Source organism: Fusarium venenatum, assembly GCF_020744135.1.
Source record: "Fusarium venenatum strain MPI-CAGE-CH-0201 chromosome Unknown EDB82scaffold_1, whole genome shotgun sequence".
NCBI classification, from domain to species: domain Eukaryota; kingdom Fungi; phylum Ascomycota; class Sordariomycetes; order Hypocreales; family Nectriaceae; genus Fusarium; species Fusarium venenatum.
In genome coordinates this window covers 8169563-8189672 of record NW_027072129.1, presented here as the reverse complement: position 1 = coordinate 8189672, position 20110 = coordinate 8169563, and the positions used below count along the sequence as shown (strand labels likewise).

At 46.6% G+C, this 20110-nt stretch overlaps 7 protein-coding genes across 7 annotated transcripts; 4 read left to right on the top strand and 3 right to left on the bottom strand.

The window, feature by feature from the left end:
- Positions 1-1048: 1048 nt before the first annotated feature.
- Positions 1049-4897, bottom strand: EDB82DRAFT_551998 (P-loop containing nucleoside triphosphate hydrolase protein). The gene is made up of 4 exons (XM_025728911.2): positions 4495-4897; positions 4128-4427; positions 1974-4075; positions 1049-1559 (listed from the first exon to the last, which is right to left on the bottom strand). Exons 1-4 carry the CDS (start codon positions 4855-4857, stop codon positions 1319-1321), a joined length of 3006 nt encoding a protein of 1001 aa, XP_025588560.2. The 5' UTR covers positions 4858-4897; the 3' UTR covers positions 1049-1318.
- Positions 4898-5124: 227 nt separating this feature from the next.
- On the top strand, positions 5125-6090 carry EDB82DRAFT_84654 (uncharacterized protein). The gene is made up of 3 exons (XM_065610065.1): positions 5125-5432; positions 5481-5921; positions 5969-6090. Coding segments are annotated over exons 1-3 (480 nt in total). The 5' UTR covers positions 5125-5395; the 3' UTR covers positions 5971-6090.
- Positions 6091-8137: 2047 nt separating this feature from the next.
- Positions 8138-9680, top strand: EDB82DRAFT_551989 (uncharacterized protein; the record flags this gene model as incomplete). The annotated part of the gene is made up of 2 exons (XM_025728933.2): positions 8138-8332; positions 8385-9680. The coding sequence occupies 2 exons, from the start codon at positions 8138-8140 to the stop codon at positions 9678-9680; spliced, it is 1491 nt and encodes a 496-aa protein (XP_025588562.2).
- Positions 9681-9897: 217 nt separating this feature from the next.
- Positions 9898-10843, bottom strand: EDB82DRAFT_533685 (uncharacterized protein; the record flags this gene model as incomplete). The annotated part of the gene is made up of 2 exons (XM_065609264.1): positions 10173-10843; positions 9898-10109 (listed from the first exon to the last, which is right to left on the bottom strand). Exons 1-2 carry the CDS (start codon positions 10459-10461, stop codon positions 9898-9900), a joined length of 501 nt encoding a protein of 166 aa, XP_065465803.1. The 5' UTR covers positions 10462-10843.
- EDB82DRAFT_533684 (uncharacterized protein) lies at positions 10844-12294 on the top strand. Its single transcript, XM_025728955.2, has 3 exons — positions 10844-11096; positions 11144-11726; positions 11777-12294. Exons 1-3 carry the CDS (start codon positions 10864-10866, stop codon positions 12125-12127), a joined length of 1167 nt encoding a protein of 388 aa, XP_025588564.1. The 5' UTR covers positions 10844-10863; the 3' UTR covers positions 12128-12294.
- Positions 12295-15236: 2942 nt separating this feature from the next.
- On the bottom strand, positions 15237-16336 carry EDB82DRAFT_572328 (uncharacterized protein; the record flags this gene model as incomplete). Its single annotated transcript, XM_065609923.1, has 3 exons — positions 16118-16336; positions 15994-16001; positions 15237-15746 (listed from the first exon to the last, which is right to left on the bottom strand). The coding sequence occupies exons 1-3, from the start codon at positions 16131-16133 to the stop codon at positions 15237-15239; spliced, it is 534 nt and encodes a 177-aa protein (XP_065465802.1). The 5' UTR covers positions 16134-16336.
- Positions 16337-17226: 890 nt separating this feature from the next.
- Positions 17227-20107, top strand: EDB82DRAFT_84538 (thiamine diphosphate-binding protein). Its single transcript, XM_065610064.1, has 7 exons — positions 17227-17503; positions 17628-17726; positions 17780-17847; positions 17905-18015; positions 18061-19142; positions 19198-19264; positions 19362-20107. Exons 1-7 carry the CDS (start codon positions 17388-17390, stop codon positions 19826-19828), a joined length of 2010 nt encoding a protein of 669 aa, XP_065465801.1. The 5' UTR covers positions 17227-17387; the 3' UTR covers positions 19829-20107.
- Positions 20108-20110: the final 3 nt, after the last annotated feature.

The following is a 20110-nucleotide window of genomic DNA, read 5'->3' as shown; positions in this document are numbered from 1 at the left end:
CTTCTCCGTAGCAGCTTCAGTAGGATCTCGAGTGTCTTACGTCTTCAAGAACTCCTGAACCCGACGTCATAACAGGCTTGCATTGAGCTCTTTGCCGTCATCATGGCCCAACAATGAGTATGAGCCTGATTTCACCCCTGGGGCGAGGTGCCCAAAGTTTCTTGCAAGAAGCTGTCAAAACGTCGTGTCGGTCAGACCTTCTCCATTTTGAACGCAAGGCAGGACCCCTTTCAAAACGAGATTTCTCCTAGAACCACTGTTCAATATACCGCAATAAAAGCTGCTCTGCAGAATATCTTATTTCTGTCGTGATGTGGACGATTGCCAATAGTCGCAGAGAACCATACAAGCCTGATATTGGACATTATCGAATAATAACTCCAAAACAAATTAATCAGACAAGGTGCTGCATCTTCATCTTCATCCACCTCGCTTGGAGCTTCTGGGAGTTAGTCGGACCGTATATCTGAGTCACGCAGTCACCGAGTCCCGATGCTGAAATTGAGGAACCTTCAGCCACAGGTACTCCTTTTGGACGATTTTCTGAAGTAAGAACTTAAGGTCTTCTGTTGACCCATTAGCCTCTTCTGGGAGTGGCGGGCACCCTCCAACATGGCTTAGAGATTGGAATCCTTCAGTCTTGATCTATGGCGTATCATCAAGCTTCGTATCGTGGCCTTATTGTTTTATAGGGGTAATATGCTTGTTTTATTCTGTCTTTGGTGTTTCCGGTCCATCAGTGTTCACATGATACAAATCCGTGCACATCCTGCATATGGTGAGAGGCAGAGGTAGAGGTCATCAGTACCGAGTGAATTTCCGTCAGAGTAGAGTTTTATCCCATCTTCTTTCCTTCCACAACGCATATTCTATCGCTTCGTGGCTTGACAAAAGAAAGCCGGACGACTGCTAACATAAAAGTTAGAGCCTGTCTCGTGAACAATGCGGCACTGCGACACATCAACCGGTGCCAGCCGAAGTGCTGCCGTAATTGCCATGTTCGAGTCTTAAGATTTGTCGTTTGGTAATCCCGTAGTTTGAATCTCGACCCAATTGTCTCATCTGAGCCCAGTCCCAGTAGCCACATCTCTGTTCTCGGAGCCATGTGCCAATATCAGATGCCGAATTTGTTAGGATTGGGGTTGCATTGTTGAGTGTATAATGTTTATTTCTAACATGGCATTTGTAATCTGTCCTTAAGGTGCACTTCGTAAGTCTTTACGGACAATGTCCGCGTTGTTACTTAGGGATTTTGAAACCAGAAGACAGTGACTTCGATTGTACTCGGCACCTGTTACACTCGATGTAGCAGTGTTCTCTATATTGTGTTTTCCTCTCTGCTAATTAGGAAGTATTTGTTGTATTCAGTCGCCAACTCTCTGACGATCCGAACTTGGGCGGTGATGTAAGCAATCTCATCTAGTACTGCCATGGTATCGATATGTGAGTTGCCTCCGTAGTCCCACGTATAGTCAGTTCCATTCTCGGTATCTTCATTGCTATCGCCAATGTCTTCTTTGCTGTCGTAGCTGGGGTTATCCCATATGCTGTCTTTGTCCCTTGGAGTCGTTGTTAATAGAACCGTTAGGATTTACAAATTAATTATGTTTTATTGGAAATATCTGTAACACATCAATAAAGATGACGCTGTGCCAATAGACACAAAAAATCAACCAATTCAGTCACAACTAACTGGATTGCCTTTCGCATTGATATAAGGAGCCTAGGCTGCCTCCATGGCAGCTACAGTAGGTCTTCTCGGCCTCTTACCTCTATATCCTCACAATAGTAAAACCAATCTGTCTTGTGATTGTGACGTGACTGATAACCCTGTAGGTATTTTCCTTTTTTTACTTAGAAATATCAAACTTGAGATATCACAAGGTTATGATGTAGTTTTAAAGCACTTTTCTTATACCTAGGCTGTCTCCAATGTAACCGGAATCTCCCCTTTCCTTCAGTGAAACTTGTACCAGACTTTCCTCCGTTTCTTGCTTATCGCGACCAACTCATCGTCACTATTATCATCGACTTTGTCTTCAGAAGCCTCTGACTCCAAGTCCATCCCGTCGCCATCGTCTGACTCCATTCCATCATCGTCTGGCTTCATTGCATCATCGGCTGAATCCGAGTCCATTGGGTCGCCCCCCTTCTTGCCCCCCTTCTTACCCTCCTTCAACGCCTTCAACATATTCCACTCTTCGTTGTATCCGCGGAGCTTGAAACCCAGATCGTAGCGGGTTGGGAGGCGGTCTTGAACATATGGTGCGTTGTCTCCACGGCGAAATGCCGATTCAAGTGGGTGTTCCATAGTCTTCTTCCTTGCCAGTAGGTTGGCAATTAGGTCATCCACTTTAGAACTCATGTGTAAATAATACACATGAACGTCCTTTTTCTGCGGCATACGGGCGGCGCACCCAATCACCTGCTTTTCGAGGCCCGGCGTCCAGAATTGTTCGGCTATGACCACATGCGACCCCCCATGAAGGTTGAGTCCGGTCCCTCCACAGGCAGCGCTCAATATAATTAGGTCAATACCACCAGAATTGAACCACTTGGCGATATCCATTCGGACATCCACGTCCTTGATCTGACCGTTAAAATGAACCATTGTAAGTGTAGGCAGGCAGCGTAAAAGGTGCTCCCCGATAATGTCAAGAAATCTGACAGATGTGGCTGTAATAATAATTTTTTCAGTAGGGTAATGAGAACGAATTGTTGTGATAATTTCGGTGATTTTCTTGACCTTTGGCGAGGCCAGTTCGTCGGTGGACATCTTCTTCAATGTCTGCCCCCAAATCTGTCTCATTTGAGCCGTCGATTGTTTTCGGTCGAGTTTCGGAGGGTCACTCTCAGTGTTGCGGCTCTCAGTGTCTGTGTCGCAATCGGGGTTTTCAGGGTCGAAATCTGGATCTTCTTGGTCTTCATCGTAATCGAAATCTTCATCAGCATACACAGATTGTTCGATTGTCTTCAGCTCGTTGGCGGGTGCTTTCCGGGTAGCCCTCAAAGAGTCAATTCTCACTTGCTTGGAACCCTTCTTGCACTCCGTGTGTTCCGAATGTTCCAAAGCGGCGTCTTCAGTTTCGGTCAAGTGGGACTGATGTATATACCATCCCTTGAAGTCGCTGTACTGTTGCGGAGTTAATTCTTCAGGAGATACAGCAACCGGTTCATATGTTGCATCCCCCTCCTTAAGCCACTGATGAATAGACAATTGGAGACCCTTTTCAAAGTTAGAGTACCTTTCGGCTCTCTTCTCCTTGCCCTCTTCATAGGCCTCATGGCTGAAAAGCGTCTCATTGTTTGCCATCTGCTGCGACGTGCGAAGGAGCCGAACCCCTCTCTTGAGTTGACTATCGCGCCCCGGATTGTGCGATGATAAGGCGCCGTTTCCCCAGATTATCGACTGTGCTCGAGTAGCTTGGTCCAGAATTAACATGTCGACCACTTTTGGGAGGGTGTCCGTCACTGTCAAGTGATTTTGGTGAATGGGAGGCAGGTCTGTTACTGACTTGGGGCGAGCTACAACCACACCACTGAGAAGATGTCGAAGAAGAATGAGGAAGGGTCCAGCCGGGCCGCCACGGCCAACTTTGCCATGCAAAGGTGCTAGGGCAAATACACGATGAAAGTCATCGATGGACCGAAAGGGGCTCCCCGGGAACAGTAGCAAGATACCCCTAATATCATGCCATGTATTGAAGATTGGTGTCGCTGTTAAAAGAAACATATTGTGACATGGTATCTGTCGGATCGCTTGGTGGTATTGAGATTCGGGGTTCTTGGCATCGTGAGCTTCATCAATGATTAGAACCGGGAACAAGCGATTCCTCAAATGGTAGAGATCTGTAGACGTAGACATATTCAACTTCTTGGGGTTAAGCTTTGGGAAGAGTTTGCGAGCTGCCCCAATTCCATCAGACTTGACCGTTTGAAGCCAGAGATTCAGCGTTGTCAAGTCAGTGAATCGCTTTCCAATAAAGCTATTGGCGAATATGACGACGTCATACTCCAATATCTCCGCGACTTCGGTGTTGGCATCATCGATGATCACTGCCTTGGGTCTGGTTTCCTAGACCAAGTCAGTTTCTAACGACTCATAATACAGCACTGAGACAGCTTACCTCACTAAAATGCTGCTCAATCTCTTCCCACCACTGCAAAATGCAGGCAGGCCGGGTAACAACGGCAACAGGACCGCAGTCAGGGAGCATCTTGTTTCTTTGATGCAATGCTGCCACAAGAGCCGTGAGCGATTTACCCAGTCCAGTATCGTCTCCAAGAATCAAGCCACCCAGAAGAAAGTTGCATGAAGCGGCCAGTTTTTTTGCCCCAATCTCTTGCCATGGTTTTAGCTCATGGCCTTCTTTCAGCTTAGGAAAGTTGAGATCGCCGGTAAGGTGCTCGTGGGATGTAGTCATATTCTGTAAAGACATTGTGTTAGCTACTTTCCAGGGATCACCCTCGTGTGACTTCAGTCACTGTACTTACCTGTTGTTCGATCCAGTCCTTGCTTGCAAAGAAGTCGAGAATGTGACGGGACTCGTTTCCGTGCCAAACTTGCATACGCTCCTCTGCCTTTAGTTTGTGGTGGTTTTGGGGCTTCTTCTTCTTCTTCTTCTTTTTGGGAGTGATAGGCCCTGGCGATGGCTTCTTGAGGGCGGCCCTATCCTTCCTCTCCTCCTCATTCATATTAAACATAGTTGGCCCTCTAGCTCTGGTATTGATCAGGTTGGCGAGATTGAGATCGGATAGTTTTGGGTCTTCCTTCTCAGGCTCGCGATCACTCACTCCGAGCTCGGGGGGTGCGCATTTTCGCTCGAGCCATTTCCAAGTATCGCTGGCCGGGCGCATCTTGAACGTGAGCGGAGTTGGTTTCAGTTGCTATAGTTTGATGTAAAGGATTAACAAAAATGATGAAAGAAGAAGAAGAGTGTAAGAGGGAAAAGAAGAAGGGAAGGATTTTATAGTACAGTCTGAGTGAATTGTGAATCACTGTCGAACAGTGCCAGACACGCGGAACGGAAATTTCTGCCTGCCGCCTCCCGTGTATATGTTCTGCCCCTCAATCTTCTCTTATCTTTCATTTTCTTCCTCTTTACATTCTTTTCTCCTTCGCATCTCCTCATACCACCGTAAGCCTGGTAGCTGCAGGCCACCCTCGCGATGTCGACGACGTTGGATCCTCCAGAGCAACATCAAATCTTGGAAAACCCCTCTCAGCTGTACGACCAGCTGACAGCATGGTGCTATACCCCTGTTGTACTGATGGATAGCGACACTGCTCGGGAGTGGACAGAGCTGTTGTCCACCAAGGAGTTCACGAGCGTGACTCTCGAGGATACACCCGGCAATTTGACCGGGCTGCTTCGAGCCTTCAACGCCTTTCCTTATGACGACGAACTCAATGCTGCTAGACAAGCTATCAAGTGAGTTGCTCGCGATGTTGAAATCATTCCAGCTGACATTTTGTAAAGATCCTTCTCCATTACCGTCAAAGATCCATCCGAACAAGAGAGTCGCCCTCAGACAGACAGGCATCTTTGAGAAATGCGTCTTTGGTTCCGTACCAGAACTTTTGTCTCAAGTGATCAGTGGAATGACTGGTCTTCAGATTATCTCTTTAGATCCCAAACCTTTTACTGTCTCAGATGGGCGACAATTTTACGATGCCATCTTGGACAGCCCCGAACGACCTATCTGGTGGGAAATGTACTCAATCAGGATCCGAGGAGCCAACGTGCTAGGTGCCTGCATCATAGGCCGCAGCAATTACAGAACACTCAAGTTTGTCGACATCGATGGTTGGATCACCTCGAGCGGTTGCGAGAAGATGGAAGCGGTAAGACAGCTCGAAAGATTGCGCTTGTACTACGACGAGGATCATGTGCCGAGTCCTGAGCGACATTACCAAGATTGTAAGAATACCTGACAACCCTATACTCACACTTTACTAACTGCATAGAAAATTGAATTCGACAATGTTCGTAAGGGAATGGAACGCATCAGTATCACACGCCTTGCTTTCCACTTTGACTACCGGCGCTTCAGTCCAAGGATCATTCGTTGTGACTTGGGTAAAGAGATGTCGTCTCGCCCTCTGTCAACTCATCGAATCAAGCAGTGGTATACAAAGTGGATTGAATACCTGACGAAAGGCACATGCCTGGAAGAAGTTTGGATTTTCGCTCACAGTTCTCTTGCTTATGTTGGAACCCTCGATGACGATGAGAAAGTCACCGTCCGGTGCCGCGAGCTTGGCGATGAGCCTAAGCAAGGCTTTCCCTGGGGGCTTCATGAAGAGTAATGCGATGGCCGCCCTCGAGAGAGGCTGTTCTAATGGATCAGAATCCACACAGACGGCAAGAATACGGACAATGATGAGGTTTAAGGGGTATGGCTCCGTTAGTATTGGTCAGCAAGTGGCTTGCTGCAAACTGGGGAACGGTAGATAAAAGACAAAATGAATGCAGTTTCATAGGAACATTCCTTTGAATGTTGGATGTTAAAGTTTAAAGCCCCGTTCGTTCGTGAAAATACTTATGGATACGTATTGTCTCGACCACATCCAAGAGTCAAGTAGAATCTTTAACACCGTTAAATATAGCAGTCACACGATGCACATGAGTTAATGGGCATACTGTCTTCTTATATGGATAAACATTTAGGAATATTATTTGTTTTACTGCTTAAATACAGTAGCACCCATCTTCTTCTGTTATTTTCTTTAAATCCATTTTGATTACATTCTATATAGTCGAACTGGTATCTCCCTTTTGTTTAGCCTCACCCATTCTTATGTTCTGGTTGCAGTCTTTCTTCTGCTGATCTATTATGCATAATTGCAGTCATGTTCCTGATTGTTTTCACTTGTGCATGAGTTGCTTTACGAGCTCGTTTCTTTAGGTTCTCATATTACTGTCCTCGGCCGCCTTTGATCTCTTTGCGTGGACTTGACAAGGCAGCAATCGATACAAAGCGCTGAAACACACTTGATGGTACTACTAGACATGGTATAGTAGGAGTCGATGGTCGGCAAGCTCCTTGATCTGTCAGTTTTGCAGTAGTCGGAAAACTACCACTGATACCGGACTCCTTGGGGCTCCCCTTTTTGCAGATTCTTCTATACGTAAGCATTTCCATGTATGAATAGAATAACAATAATCAAGATAACTTTCTGAATACCGGGCTCCACATTTATCACTTTGCCGTGAATCACTGCAGCCTCCCGGCCTTGAGTACTTAAGTGCATTTCATTTCTTCTCCTCGTCCTTTTTCTTTCCCTTCTACAACATATCCACTCAGTTCTCGACCTGGACTTGAGTACTTAAGTGCTTTTCTTTCCTTCTCCTCTTGCTCTTTTTTTCTCCCTTCTTCAACATCTCCCACCATACCTCAACAGTATCAAGAAGCGACCAACCAAAATGGACGACCCCCAGAGACAGATTGGGCGTTCAACGTCGAGGTTATTGCATACGATACGGGAAAACCTGGCAGGCCTCACTACCAGGCTATAGAGACTAGCAGGTTGTTAGCCAGTCAACATAAGGCATCAGCTGCTGAATACAACACGACCGTTAGTAAGCTTCCACGGAGCAAAGAGGAGCTGGAGCTTAGAAATTCCACGTAAGGGTTCCCCCTGATGTCCAACTTTCAGTTACTAATCCGCGTTTTTAGTGAAAATCTGGCACTCATCGTTGGGGAGTACCTGCTGGAGCCGCCCCTAAAACCTCGAAATTCAGATCTTCGCGTGGCCAATATCGAAGACTTCGATCAGAGCCAACATCTCAGTATAGACACCGCAGACACTGTGCTGGTGGCAGTGCCCTTCAAGACTCAACAGCTGAATCTCTATCAGTTGACGAATATGTCGGATGGGTTGTGCGAGATGCAACCTATCGTAATTGAAAAATCACTTCGGATAAAATCGATAATGTGGTACCAAGAATTCGTTAAGAACCCTCGAATCGCAAAGGCCAAGGATCAATATGCACAGATTATGAACGGCATTAAGGAATATATCAGAGTTTATTTGATAGAACACGCTAGAGACAGCGAGATGGCGCGGATGTCGAAATAGTTGACTCGGGGTCCCACTATCGACCCAGACGCAGAGTCTCAAAGAACCATCGAAATGGCTCTCAAGGTGTATCAAAGAGCAGGGTCGATAGATACCCTTGGACGGGTCATAGAAGAAACAAGGAAGAGGCTATACCGGTATCGAAAGAGTCGCAATCCATCTGTCGAAAAGCACTTGGACAATATTCGGCTGCTTGGTGGTGGCTACATGACCTCGAATAGTGCATCCAGTTTCATCGATGCATACAAGGTATTTACATGCTTCCTGTATGAATAAATGGCATTGGACTAATAAAGGGTAGGCCCTGTGGCCCGATGCGGTAACTTCCAGCACCGCAAGCATCGTCACTCCTAAGGCCATTATGAAGCTTGATGCTGCAATACACCAGGGCGTACTCACTGATCATATGTTTGACACTTTTTGCATCCCCGATGCATTCTACCGGACTTTCGTAATGATATTTTGCGACAAGGCATTTGATGCCGGTTTCATCGACGAGGGCGAGGACGAGGACGATGATGACGCCGATGACGACCCGAATCTACGAGAAATTGTGGCTCGGGCATACGAACTGACGAAAGGATGTGTAGGGGCGTCCCTGCCAACAGACCACACCGTGCAGCCTATCTGGGAAGACGTCGGCATTGAGTTCATCTCGAAGAGGATTACGACAGATGAGCAATGGATTCGGTTTCTTGATGGTCACATTAATAAGATCTTGGGTCATTTCCAGATTGAAGCGAATCTGGAACTGGTCGACACGCCAAACATTAAACCGCTTTTTCGAAAGCTTTCTACATCTCTGGATTCGCAGTTCACCCATACTGGCTTATCACGACTCTGGCACACTGTGGTCACACTCCTCATAGATCCGCTGAGGCGAATGCGGAATGAGCTTGGAGGAGAGGTCGAGATAACGAAAGCCATGCTGAAGGCTCTGACAGTCGACGAAGAGATCGACCCTCTTAATGACGATGAAATTCCAGGCCACAAGAGCGGTGCCCTCCGTCCATCCCAAGAGTTCGACTATTTTGCATCTCCAGGTCATGGGAGTGACGCCCTCGATCAAGGCCAAGACATGGACGACTATTTTGCCGATGATGAAATTCCGGCCCGTAGGAGCGATGATTCAGGTTCTCAGCACGAATTTGAAGACAGGGAATCTTTATTGAAACAGGTTTTCAAGAAGCACCGCTCAGCGAGGCGCCCTTTGATCTCTTCTGACCAGGAGGATGGGAGCGACGAAGAAAAAGGCCCCGATACCAGGATGGGGGATGACCCCAAATCAATCCACGATTCAGATATGGAATCTTCTGGAGAGGATGAGGGTAAAGATGAGGGCGAGAATGAAGCAGATTCCGATGCTACTATGGGGGATGCCCCCGAATCAATCGACATTTCAGATTCAGAGATTGGCTCTTCTGACAAAGATGAGCGCAATACTATTGATGACCAAAATGTTCAGGCGGACATTGAGAGCTCTGGTGCCACCACCCAGAATGAACGAGATGGTCACTCTTCTGATGATTCGGACGTTATGAAGGACATTCCGATGGAGGAAGAGAAGTTCATTGACTGGGACCTTGAGGACATATAAGCCAAATGGTAAATAGCAGCAGGCAGTTCCTAGCAAATAAGTACTAACAAGTCTTCATTCTGATTTAATTACTCTCTTTTCACCCATAGACTTGTGATATCAAAGGATTAGAATGCCTTTTACTGTTTATTGTTCATGGGGGTAGTCCTCAGATCCCTCGACGCAATACAGGCTATGTTACCAAGTGCAACAACCGGCAGCAACATACTGCTACCATTCATCTATCCAGTTTCTTGAACTTCTTAAAGAATTCATCACGTGCTTCCCGATTCTGTCCCGGCTTCTTCATTTCCTCGACTGCCTTGACTGCCGATTTAGTCTTTTGGTCGTTGGGTCCAGCCGTTTTGTCAACGGCGACTAGAGCGTCAAGTCGATCAAACGTCTCTTTGATAATGGGCCGATCAAATGTCTCTTGGGTGGGTGGGATTACTAAGTCAAGTTAGTCAGATATACCCTAAATCAACGACACTCCATCGTTCCTGGGTTACCCACCTGGCACATTACTCTCGTTCTGTGGGTCGACGTTGCCATTCGTGCTATGACTGTTCTCACTGGGTGTGCTCTCTTCATCGTCATCAACTTCGTCATCATCTTCGCCTTCATCTTCATCGTCTTCGTCATCTTCGTCGTCGGCAGATGCTCTCTTTTCCTCAGTAGCGGCAATGTTGGACATGGCCTTTCCCTGGGGCATGGCATCGAGGATTTCCGCGATATTGCTGGAGGGTGCCCCCTGGGCTTTCTCTTCTTCATGCTTGCGAGCCATGTTTTCGAGGGTGGGCATGACGTACTCTCGTTCAAGCCATTCCCAAGTTGTGTTGGTCGGGGGTATGAACACAAGCAGGTTAGATTTCAATGTGGCAGAATAGTTTGAAGTAGGGAAATGTTGGTGAAGAAGGAGAAGAAGAAGAAGAGTGAAAGTGAGAAAAGGAAGGGTGAGATATTATAGTCCAGTTTGAGTGGATCATGAATCACTGTCAAGCAGTGGCAGCGAAATAGACTGTGAATCACTGCCAGCTGCCAAGCAGTGCCATAGAAGTGCATTATGAATCACTGTCTGCTACTATAATAATAAACTCCTGCATCAAATAAATTACCCCTCCCTCTTTCTTCTTTCCTTTTACATTCTTCTCCCCCCAACATCGCTTCACCAGTGCAAGCCAACTTGCCGTTGGTTGCCCCCAGGATGTCGGATCCTCAAGAACGACGCAAAGTCTTGCAAATCCCTCCTCAGCTATACAACAAGCTTACAGAATGGTACCATGCTCCTACTGTTCCCAAAAACAGCGACACGGCTCGGGAGTGGAAAAAAATGCTATCAACTCAGAAGTTCAAAGACATAGTTTTAGACAACACATCTGGCAATCTGATCGGGTTGCTTCGAGCTCTCTGCCTTAATGGTGCTAGCAAATCCGTTAAGTAAGTTCTGTGTGATGTAAACTGATTCTAGCTGACATTATGCGAAGATCCTTCTCCATTACTATCAAAGCTCCATCCAGACACGAAGGTCACTCTCAGACATCAGGACAAGAGGGTCACCACCAGAGAGACACCTTTGGATACTTGCCAATTCTACTCGCTGAAGTTATTTGCCAAATAACTAACCTTCAAGCCATTTCTTTGGATCTCGGACTGCTTACCGTGGAAGATGGGCAAAAATTTCACGATATCATAATGAGCAATCTACCTCACATTGTCTGGCCAAAAATGCATTCAATCAGGATCCGAGGTCCCAGCATGCTAGCCGCTTGCATAATATACCACTGTGATCGCTCCAAGCTTAAGGCTCTCAATCTCAATGGCTGGACAGAATCACACGACTTCAAATGCGCGGAATCAGCCAACAATCTTGAACGACTGCGCTTGTATTACGACAAGGATCATTTGTCGAATCCTGCGGCCGGTGCTTTGGACTTTCCATCAACTCATTATCAAACTTGGAGGTCATTGCGCAAGCTAAAAACTGCTTCTCTACATTGGCTTGTCCTACAGGAAGAAGATTGCAATGAGAGCAATGAATTCCCGCCGCTAGAAGACATTTATAAGTTGGTAAGGACACTCAATATGCCTGTATCCAAGCTTCACTAACGGCTGCATAGAAACGCATATTTGACGAGGTTCTTTTTAGTGTGAGAGTTCTTACGCCGAAACGCCTTGCTTTCTACTTTGACTACCGGCGCTTCAGTCCAAAGGTCATCCGCACTGACTCGGGTATGCTGAACCCTACATCTGGGCCCCTGGAAAGTCATGAGATCAAGAAATGGCATGAAATTCATATCAATAATTACCTGATGGAATTTTGGAAGCCGCAAGAAGTGTGGATTTTCACCAACAGTTCCCTCGCCTTTGTTGGAACCCGTAACAGCGATAAGACAGTCACCGTCGAATGCCGCAAGTTTGACGGGGAAACCAACCAAAGGAGCTTCCCTTGGGGGTTACTTGACGAGTGATGCGATGGTCACCCTCGAGAAATGCTATTCTAAGCGATCGGAACTCACATAAATGTCGAAAACGTGGATAGGCATGAGGTCCGAGGGGTATAAATTCGCTGGTACTAGTAGGCAAGTGGCCTGCAGTAAACCAGGCGAAATCACAGATAGAAGATGAGATAGATGTGGTTTTCATTGTTACTTGCATTATATTTGACGTTGTTTGAAAACATATCTATTTGTGAAGATACATATGCATGCGCATTGCCTTTACCATATTCGAGAGTTAATGGAACGGATTTGTTGTCGTCAATAGGGGAGATGCATTAGACACAAGTCACTTGAGTTATGGGAGTGCTGTCCTTTCTTGTGGGTGAAAGTTTGAGAGCATTATGCGTTTTACTGTCTAGATACAGCAGCATCCATCCATCCATTTCGTTTCCTCTTCCGCCCCTTCTTCCCGTTCTATATAGCAGAATCAGTATCAGTAGCTCTTTGTTGTAATACCGTGCCGATTCCTGCATTCCAACTGCAACTTTTCTTCTTCCAATCCCTTGCGTATACTTCCAATTAGGTATCCGGTTTCTTTACTGGCACAGAAGTTATTCTATTGCCTCATCCTAGCACTTCTTTGGTCTCTTTGGTGAAGGGGCTCGGGGGTGATACTCTGGTTTGCATGGTGGTGCTGGGCTGCTTGGTGCTCCAACAGTCGATGATGGTTGATATCGAGTCAATTCTGTACGTGATTTGTCAGAAATATATGTTCTTTTGATAGTATCGAGCGCTTTCCCCACTGTATGAAGTCTTTTTTCGACATTGGGGCCTTTTGTCTCGTCAGAAGTGCCGATATTTGGATTGCCAATTGCACCAGGGGGCATGGTTCATGCTGTCAAAATCTTCAATGCCATTGGAAAAGTTATATTTGACTTCATGCTGAGAACTGGGATCATCGCTCTCACCATCGTCAGAGGAACCGATATCGGAATCGTCGATTGAATTGGTGGCATCCTCTATACTGGCATCGGAACCTTTGTCGTCGTCGGGAGATTTATCTTCAAATCCGTGTTAAGGACCCAAAGCATCGCTCCCATGACCCGAAACTCCATCATCGTCAAAAGAGTCGATCTCTTGGTGGTAGAATGGATTGAGGACATCGTTCTCTGTATTCATCATACTGGCACCATAACCTTTGCCGTCGTCGGGAGAGTCATGGGCAACAGTGTCGACGCGACTAGTTCCGGATTCGCTCCAATCTGAAAATGGCGCAGTATTTTATTGAGGTGGTTATCAAGAAACCTGATCCTTCGCTTCTGCGTCAATATCATCTTCGAGATAAATTCGATGCCGACGTCGTAGGCGTCACTATGTAATCCATCGGCCAGGAGGATCCCATACACGCTTCCATAAGCTTATATGCTCGAGCCGCAGTGCTTGTTAATAAACTCAGGATGTTGTCAAGAGCGGAATCGAATGCTTTCGCAGAATAATGCCGCAAAAGTACGGTAGAGAACGTCAGGAATAGGAAGTGGTGTATATATATAATTAGGTAGTGAGCTCTCGAACAATCTAGCATCAAGACGCATAACAACTTCAGGTGTAATGGTGTTCTCGGTGCTTGGAGTTACTGCGTCGGGCCACATACCTCTAGGTATCTGGTAATATAACCGCCAAAAAGAAAAATAAGAGATAAAAGTTAGTTTATGCAATTTAGACCGGAATTTTAGGCTATTTATATTTATACCCTAAAGGCCAGGGGCCAATGTTTCTGGTAGGGATTGTCTTCCGTTCGTTTATCCAGTACAATAGACATACTTGGGTGGGAAACAAGCAGATGATATCTTGTATACATTGGTGAATTTGATGCATCTTTCGTCGTCATGCCGCCATTACCAAGCAGCCGGATGTATTTCAAAAAAAAATTCGATAGATGGGTTGCGGCTCTCTCGAGACCAGTGTAGCGCCTTCCCTGATTCTTTAATGACCCGTTTAAGGGTTTCCATTGAGTCTGCCATTATATACACTCTGAGAGCTATTTCGATGTTTCTTTGAGACTCTGCTTCTAGGTCGATAGTGGGACCCCGAGTCGGCTTTTTAGAGATTCACACTATATCGCTGTCTTTGGCGTGTTCTATCATATAAAGTCTGATATGTTCCTTGATTTTGTTCTTGATTTTTGTGTTTTAAGCCTTGGCAGCATTATCTCGAGGGTTCGGAATGAACTCCTTGTACCACATGATGGATTTTGGCAAATAAGGCCTTTTAATTACGAGTGGTTGCATCTCGCACAACCCATCTGACATTTTAGTCAACTGATAGAGATTCAGCTGTCCAGACTTGAACATTACTGCCATCAGCGCAGTGTCTATAGTTTCTGGACGACTATATTCGTAATGAATATCAAGGCTGGCCAGCTCAATTTGTACCAGCTAGCCAACAAGGAATATTCGTTACGCATGGCTTTGTCGTTTCGCTCTGGCTTAGGATCCATGACGCCAGACACAGCAGACACTCTTCGATGATGAGTGCAAGTTTGTCACTAAGAATTCGCGTTAGTAACTGAAAGCCGCACATATACTGCAATTCTCACATACTGTCTATAGGTTCATTCCTAGTCACTGAACCCAACTTTGCTCACTGTCGTGTCGAGTCTAGCCAAATCTTTGATAGAGATTCGGGGTCCTTTGAGTCCCTGATTTGGATGGCTCGATGGGGAATTATGTGCCGTTGGCCTGTATTGTAGGCGTTTCCTTGAGCGTTGAATGCCCAGTCTGCTTCTCCATCATCTGTTTCGTCGGTCGCGCAGCCATAGGGCCCGCATGAGCGGTTGGATCGTAGAAGGGGAATGGAAGAGAGGTGAAAGAGGAAGAGAAAAGAAAAACGCCTAGGCACTCAAGATCATAGGCAGCAGTGATTCACTGCTAAGAAATGCGGGTCTAGGTACCTGGTGACTGGCTTCTTTTGGTGTGTTGCAATAGTGCAAAAGCCTTGCAAGCTAACAAGAAAGTAATTGGGTGGTAAGATGTCTATAACGCTGAAACGGAGTCAAACGGAATAGTTATATAACGTGGTTTTTCTGGGGCAGATGGTTGACACGACCGATGACTTGTTTCTCAAGATCTGGAGCCCAGAATCACTCGGTGATGATAGCATGCGAGCCTCCATGGAGGTTCAAACCGGTTCCACCACAGGAAGCACTCAACAGCAACATGTCAATACCGCGACCTTCAGAATTAAACCGATCAGCAATCTCTGTTCGATCGTCGACTGAGGTGATTCGCCCGTCGAAACGCACCATTGTGAGTTCAGGCGCCAGTCGTGGCAGGTAATCACCCAGCACGTCCAGGAACTTGACCGATGCGGACGTAACAATTATCTTCTCACTTAGGTATGAAAACTGGATCTCTGCAACTAAACCACTGATTCTCTTGATCTTTGCGGAGCCAAGTTCGTCGATGGACATGCGTTGTAAGGTGTCCTTCCAAGTCTGCTTGGCTGTAGGATTCGGCTGGCGTTTGCGCTTTGCATGGTGGCCATCGGTGCTGTTGGGGTCTAAATCCGGGTCCTCTTCGTCTTGCGTATTGGAAACCTTTATCCTCATACATAGCGCGCCTGAGTCACCTCTAGAGCATTGTTGGTTGGTCTATAGGTAATGTTCAAAGTGCCAAGCCTCGCTTGATCGGGAACTTTCTGAGACTCTGAACGTTGTGGATCAGAATCTCTTTATTGATTCCAGCTGAACAAGACTGTCGTATACAAAATTGCCTGAACTTGCTATACTGCGTGGCGGTTGAATCGCTGAGAAGTGTAAAGAAAGCCTGCTGACGTGATAATAAGATATAAGATATTATATAAGGGCTCTTGCTGTACATTTTTTTCTCAGAAAGTACCTGTGAGACTTTTTAAATGTAGCCAAAACCAATAGTATATATAATATAGTCCCTGTGGGAGGGTGTCAGTATGTCATCATCCCATCCAACCTCGTGATGAAAATCACAGGTCATTCAGACTTACTTGAATGAGGAGCCATGATCTGGTTGAGTTAAAAAAAAATTGTTTTTGAAAAAGGATCGGGGATAAGCATTTAACTTGATACCTTTTAGTGTTTGCTTCAAAGGTTCGGTCTGAAGCCTAGATGTGGTAGTTGTGTGTGTTTGGGGAATAGAAGTTTGGAGTTGTCAGTACTACGGATACGTACGCATAGGTAGGATTATCCAAAGGTACAGCGTTAGCAAAATTACTGTGCTGCCTAGAAAACTTCCTCCGTGGCCATTCATCAATTCTTATATATAACAATTGTGCATCCATTCACTTGTTTGCAGTTTGCAGTAACACACTGAGCAATCTATCACTATGCATTTGTTAATACTAACAAGTTAAGTATTTGGCTATTGTTATGGAGTGTTTCCCAAACTTCTTATGTGTCGCACCAGCAGAAAACAAGAAGAGGAAAGTGTCCAGATTGTTCTTGAGGCAATACTGTATGTATGGTGGATGCCTTTTTGCTCTTGGTGATGCAGTTATGTAGTTGATGTATCGTTCCAGACCGAGACCCAGACCGATTCGCAGATTGGCTGGCTCCGTGTACCGGAGGCGGGGCTCATTTACTCCGATGTCGCCCCGCACTCCAACTGTGCTGAGCTTGTGGCAACTACATTAGTAGGAGATACTCCTCAGGGAGTTGCCGTTGGAAGCATAAGAGACTAAATTAGTAGATCATCTTACTCGATTTGATCTCAATTCTTGGGTCATACATTCTTGTCCCCTAAAGCTTGAAAGCCAACTTTCCTGTTACCTCAGGTACTGTGCAACGGTTCAGTGCCTCACTAAAAGACGCCACCACTCGTTCCTCTAGTGGCATCGAATCTCACATACGATTGGCTACTTGGCACGAACAGATCCCCCGCATTTTTTACCGGACGACGTCGGAGGGTGGTTGTGAATGTCTCGACTCTCAGTGACTGATGCGGTCCATTTGGTCCATTTAGTGTCATTCTATTTTTTTTTTTAAATTGAGTCTTGCCCCAGGTTTGTGTCCGGCTTCGCTCCAATCCAGAGCCAAACCTTGCTAGGCTTAGTAGCTTCTCCCACCTCCCTCTCTTCCTCCAACAACTTTTTAACTTTTTCCCATCATCCTCGGCCCTGAAGCAAAGACAAGCAAAGACTGGCATCTTTATATTCTCTTGCTCTTCACTGAGCGCTTGTGCTCAATCAACCAATTGATATCTTTCCCTTCCCATCACACCCCGACTTTCCTCTCCTCTCCAAACACATCTACTCCACGATGCTCCGAAGTCGCCCCACGAGACAGGCTATCCGCGCCTTTGGCCAGGCGAGGGCCCGAACGACGCTGCCCGCGACGCAAAGAACAAAAGCTACTGCTACCACTTCTGCCGCGCCGTAAGTTTCTGGCTATCCCTCTTGATTCTTTGCGCCCTCATAACCTCGTTTGTGGTGTCACACTTCGTCAATTGATATTACATTATTGATCTCACCTCAATCATGTTGCTGACCTGCTTTACAGTCAGACTCGACCTGTGCCCAGTCCCGCCTTCAACTTGGAACCCGAATCTCGTCGTCATGTTCAGCCTCTTGCCAACCGATCGAATGCCGAGATGGATGAGTCGTAAGAATTCTCTCCCAAACCGCGATGCGCTCTTACTCATGTGCCTTTAGTTTCATCGGAAAGACTGGTGGCGAGATCTTCCACGAGATGATGCTCAGACATGATGTGAAGCATATTTGTTTGTCTCACTTCTTCGGCAGTGACAAATGAGAACACACGTGCTAACTAGTCTCAGTTGGCTACCCCGGAGGCGCTATCCTTCCCGTCTTTGACGCCATCTACAACTCGGAACACTTCGATTTTATCTTACCTCGACACGAACAAGGTGCCGGCCACATGGCACAAGGTAAGATCCGCTTCGTTGAACAAGGTTTGTGTTAACATATCATAGGTTATGCTCGTGCCACCGGTAAACCTGGTGTTGTACTCGTTACATCAGGCCCAGGAGCGACCAATGTCATCACACCCATGCAAGATGCTCTCTCAGATGGCACTCCCATTGTCGTCTTCACTGGACAGGTCGTAACAAGTGCTATCGGATCGGACGCGTTCCAAGAGTGCGATACTGTCGGCATTAGCAGGAGTGCGTGCAAGTGGAACTGCATGGTTACAAGCATTGCTGAGCTTCCTCGCCGAATTAACGAGGCTTTCGAGATTGCTACAAGTGGTCGTCCTGGCCCCGTTCTCATCGACCTTCCCAAGGATATTACAGCCGGAATTCTTCGAAAGGCTATTCCTACGCAAACTCGCCTACCCTCTATCCCAAGCATGGCCTCTCAAACCGCCAAACAAGTAATGGAGAAGCAGCTCAACGCCTCCCTCGGTCGTGCTGCTGATCTCATCAAAATAGCTAAGCAGCCCATCATTTACGCTGGCCAAGGCATTATGCAGTCTGAGGGTGGAACTGAGCTTCTTCGCGAGCTGGCCGACAAGTGTTCTATTCCTGTTACGACAACTCTCCAGGGTCTCGGTGCATTTGATGAGCGTGACGAGAAGTCACTACACATGTTGGGTATGCACGGCATGGCATATGCCAACATGTCTATGCAGGAGGCCGACCTTATTATCGCTCTTGGTGCTCGCTTTGATGACCGTGTTGTCTTGAACACTTCAAAATTTGCTCCCAACGCCAAGGCAGCAGCAGCTGAGAAGCGAGGTGGCATCATTCATTTTGATATCTTGCCCAAGAACATCAACAAGGTCATTCAAGCAACTGAGGCTATTGAAGGCGATGTTGCCACTAATCTCAAGATGCTTATGCCTATGCTTACACCCACAAGCATGGAGCAACGAAGCGGATGGTTTAAGAAGATCTCTGAATGGAAGGCCAAGTGGCCTCTATCCAACTATGAGCGCTCTGACGCTCCTGGAGGCAATGGCCTCATTAAGCCTCAGTCCCTGATTGAGGAACTGAGCGATCTCACCTCTAAAATTGACAAGAAGACAATCATCTCTACTGGAGTGGGCCAGCATGTGAGTTTCTCATGAGCAGCCAATACTTTTAAGAACACCAACTGACCTGAAGTAGCAAATGTGGGTGGCACAGCACTACTCATGGAGAGAACCTCGATCATTTGTCACAAGTGGTGGACTAGGTACGTGATTCTCCGACCTTCCCTATTCCCAACCCCAAATTTTGTCATGTTTCTTCATTCAAGTTTGTAAAGACCTAATTCTGACTCTGGTATACAGGCACAATGGGGTTCGGACTGCCAAGTGCGATTGGAATTGCGGTAGCAAGACCAGACGCCCTCGTGATCGACATTGATGGTGATGCATCCTTCAACATGACCCTAACAGAGCTCTCCACCGCTGCCCAATTTAATATTGGCGTCAAGGTTATTATTCTGAACAACGAGGAGCAAGGCATGGTTACCCAATGGCAGAACCTGTTTTACGAGGATCGATATGCCCACACCCACCAGAAGAACCCGAACTTTATCAAGCTAGCCGACGCAATGGGCGTCCAGGCGAGAAAGGTCTCCAAGCCAGATGACGTTCGTGCTAGCCTCGAGTGGCTCATTAACACAGACGGCCCAGCTCTTCTCGAGGTTGTTACCGACAAGAAGGTACCTGTCCTGCCTATGGTACCAGCAGGTGCTGGCCTCCACGAGTTTTTGGTTTATGACAAGGGTAAGCTAAAGTTCCCGGGACTGTAACACGATGATATGACCACTTGCTAACGGCATTACAGAAAAGGACAAGGCTCGACGACAGCTAATGCGCGAACGAACTAGCGGTGTTCACGGTTCTTAGTCAGGGGTCTGGGAGGAAGTAAAGTTGTTGCGTAAAAATTGCCAGAGGTTTATAAGGCATATGGGTATCGTGATATTGCGTTGATTCTATGATAGTGATAATCTTACTTAACTATATTGCAGTTGAGGCAGTCGCCTTCTCTTGCCTAAAAGTTGTATATCCACTCACCCGTTTGCGGTAATCTG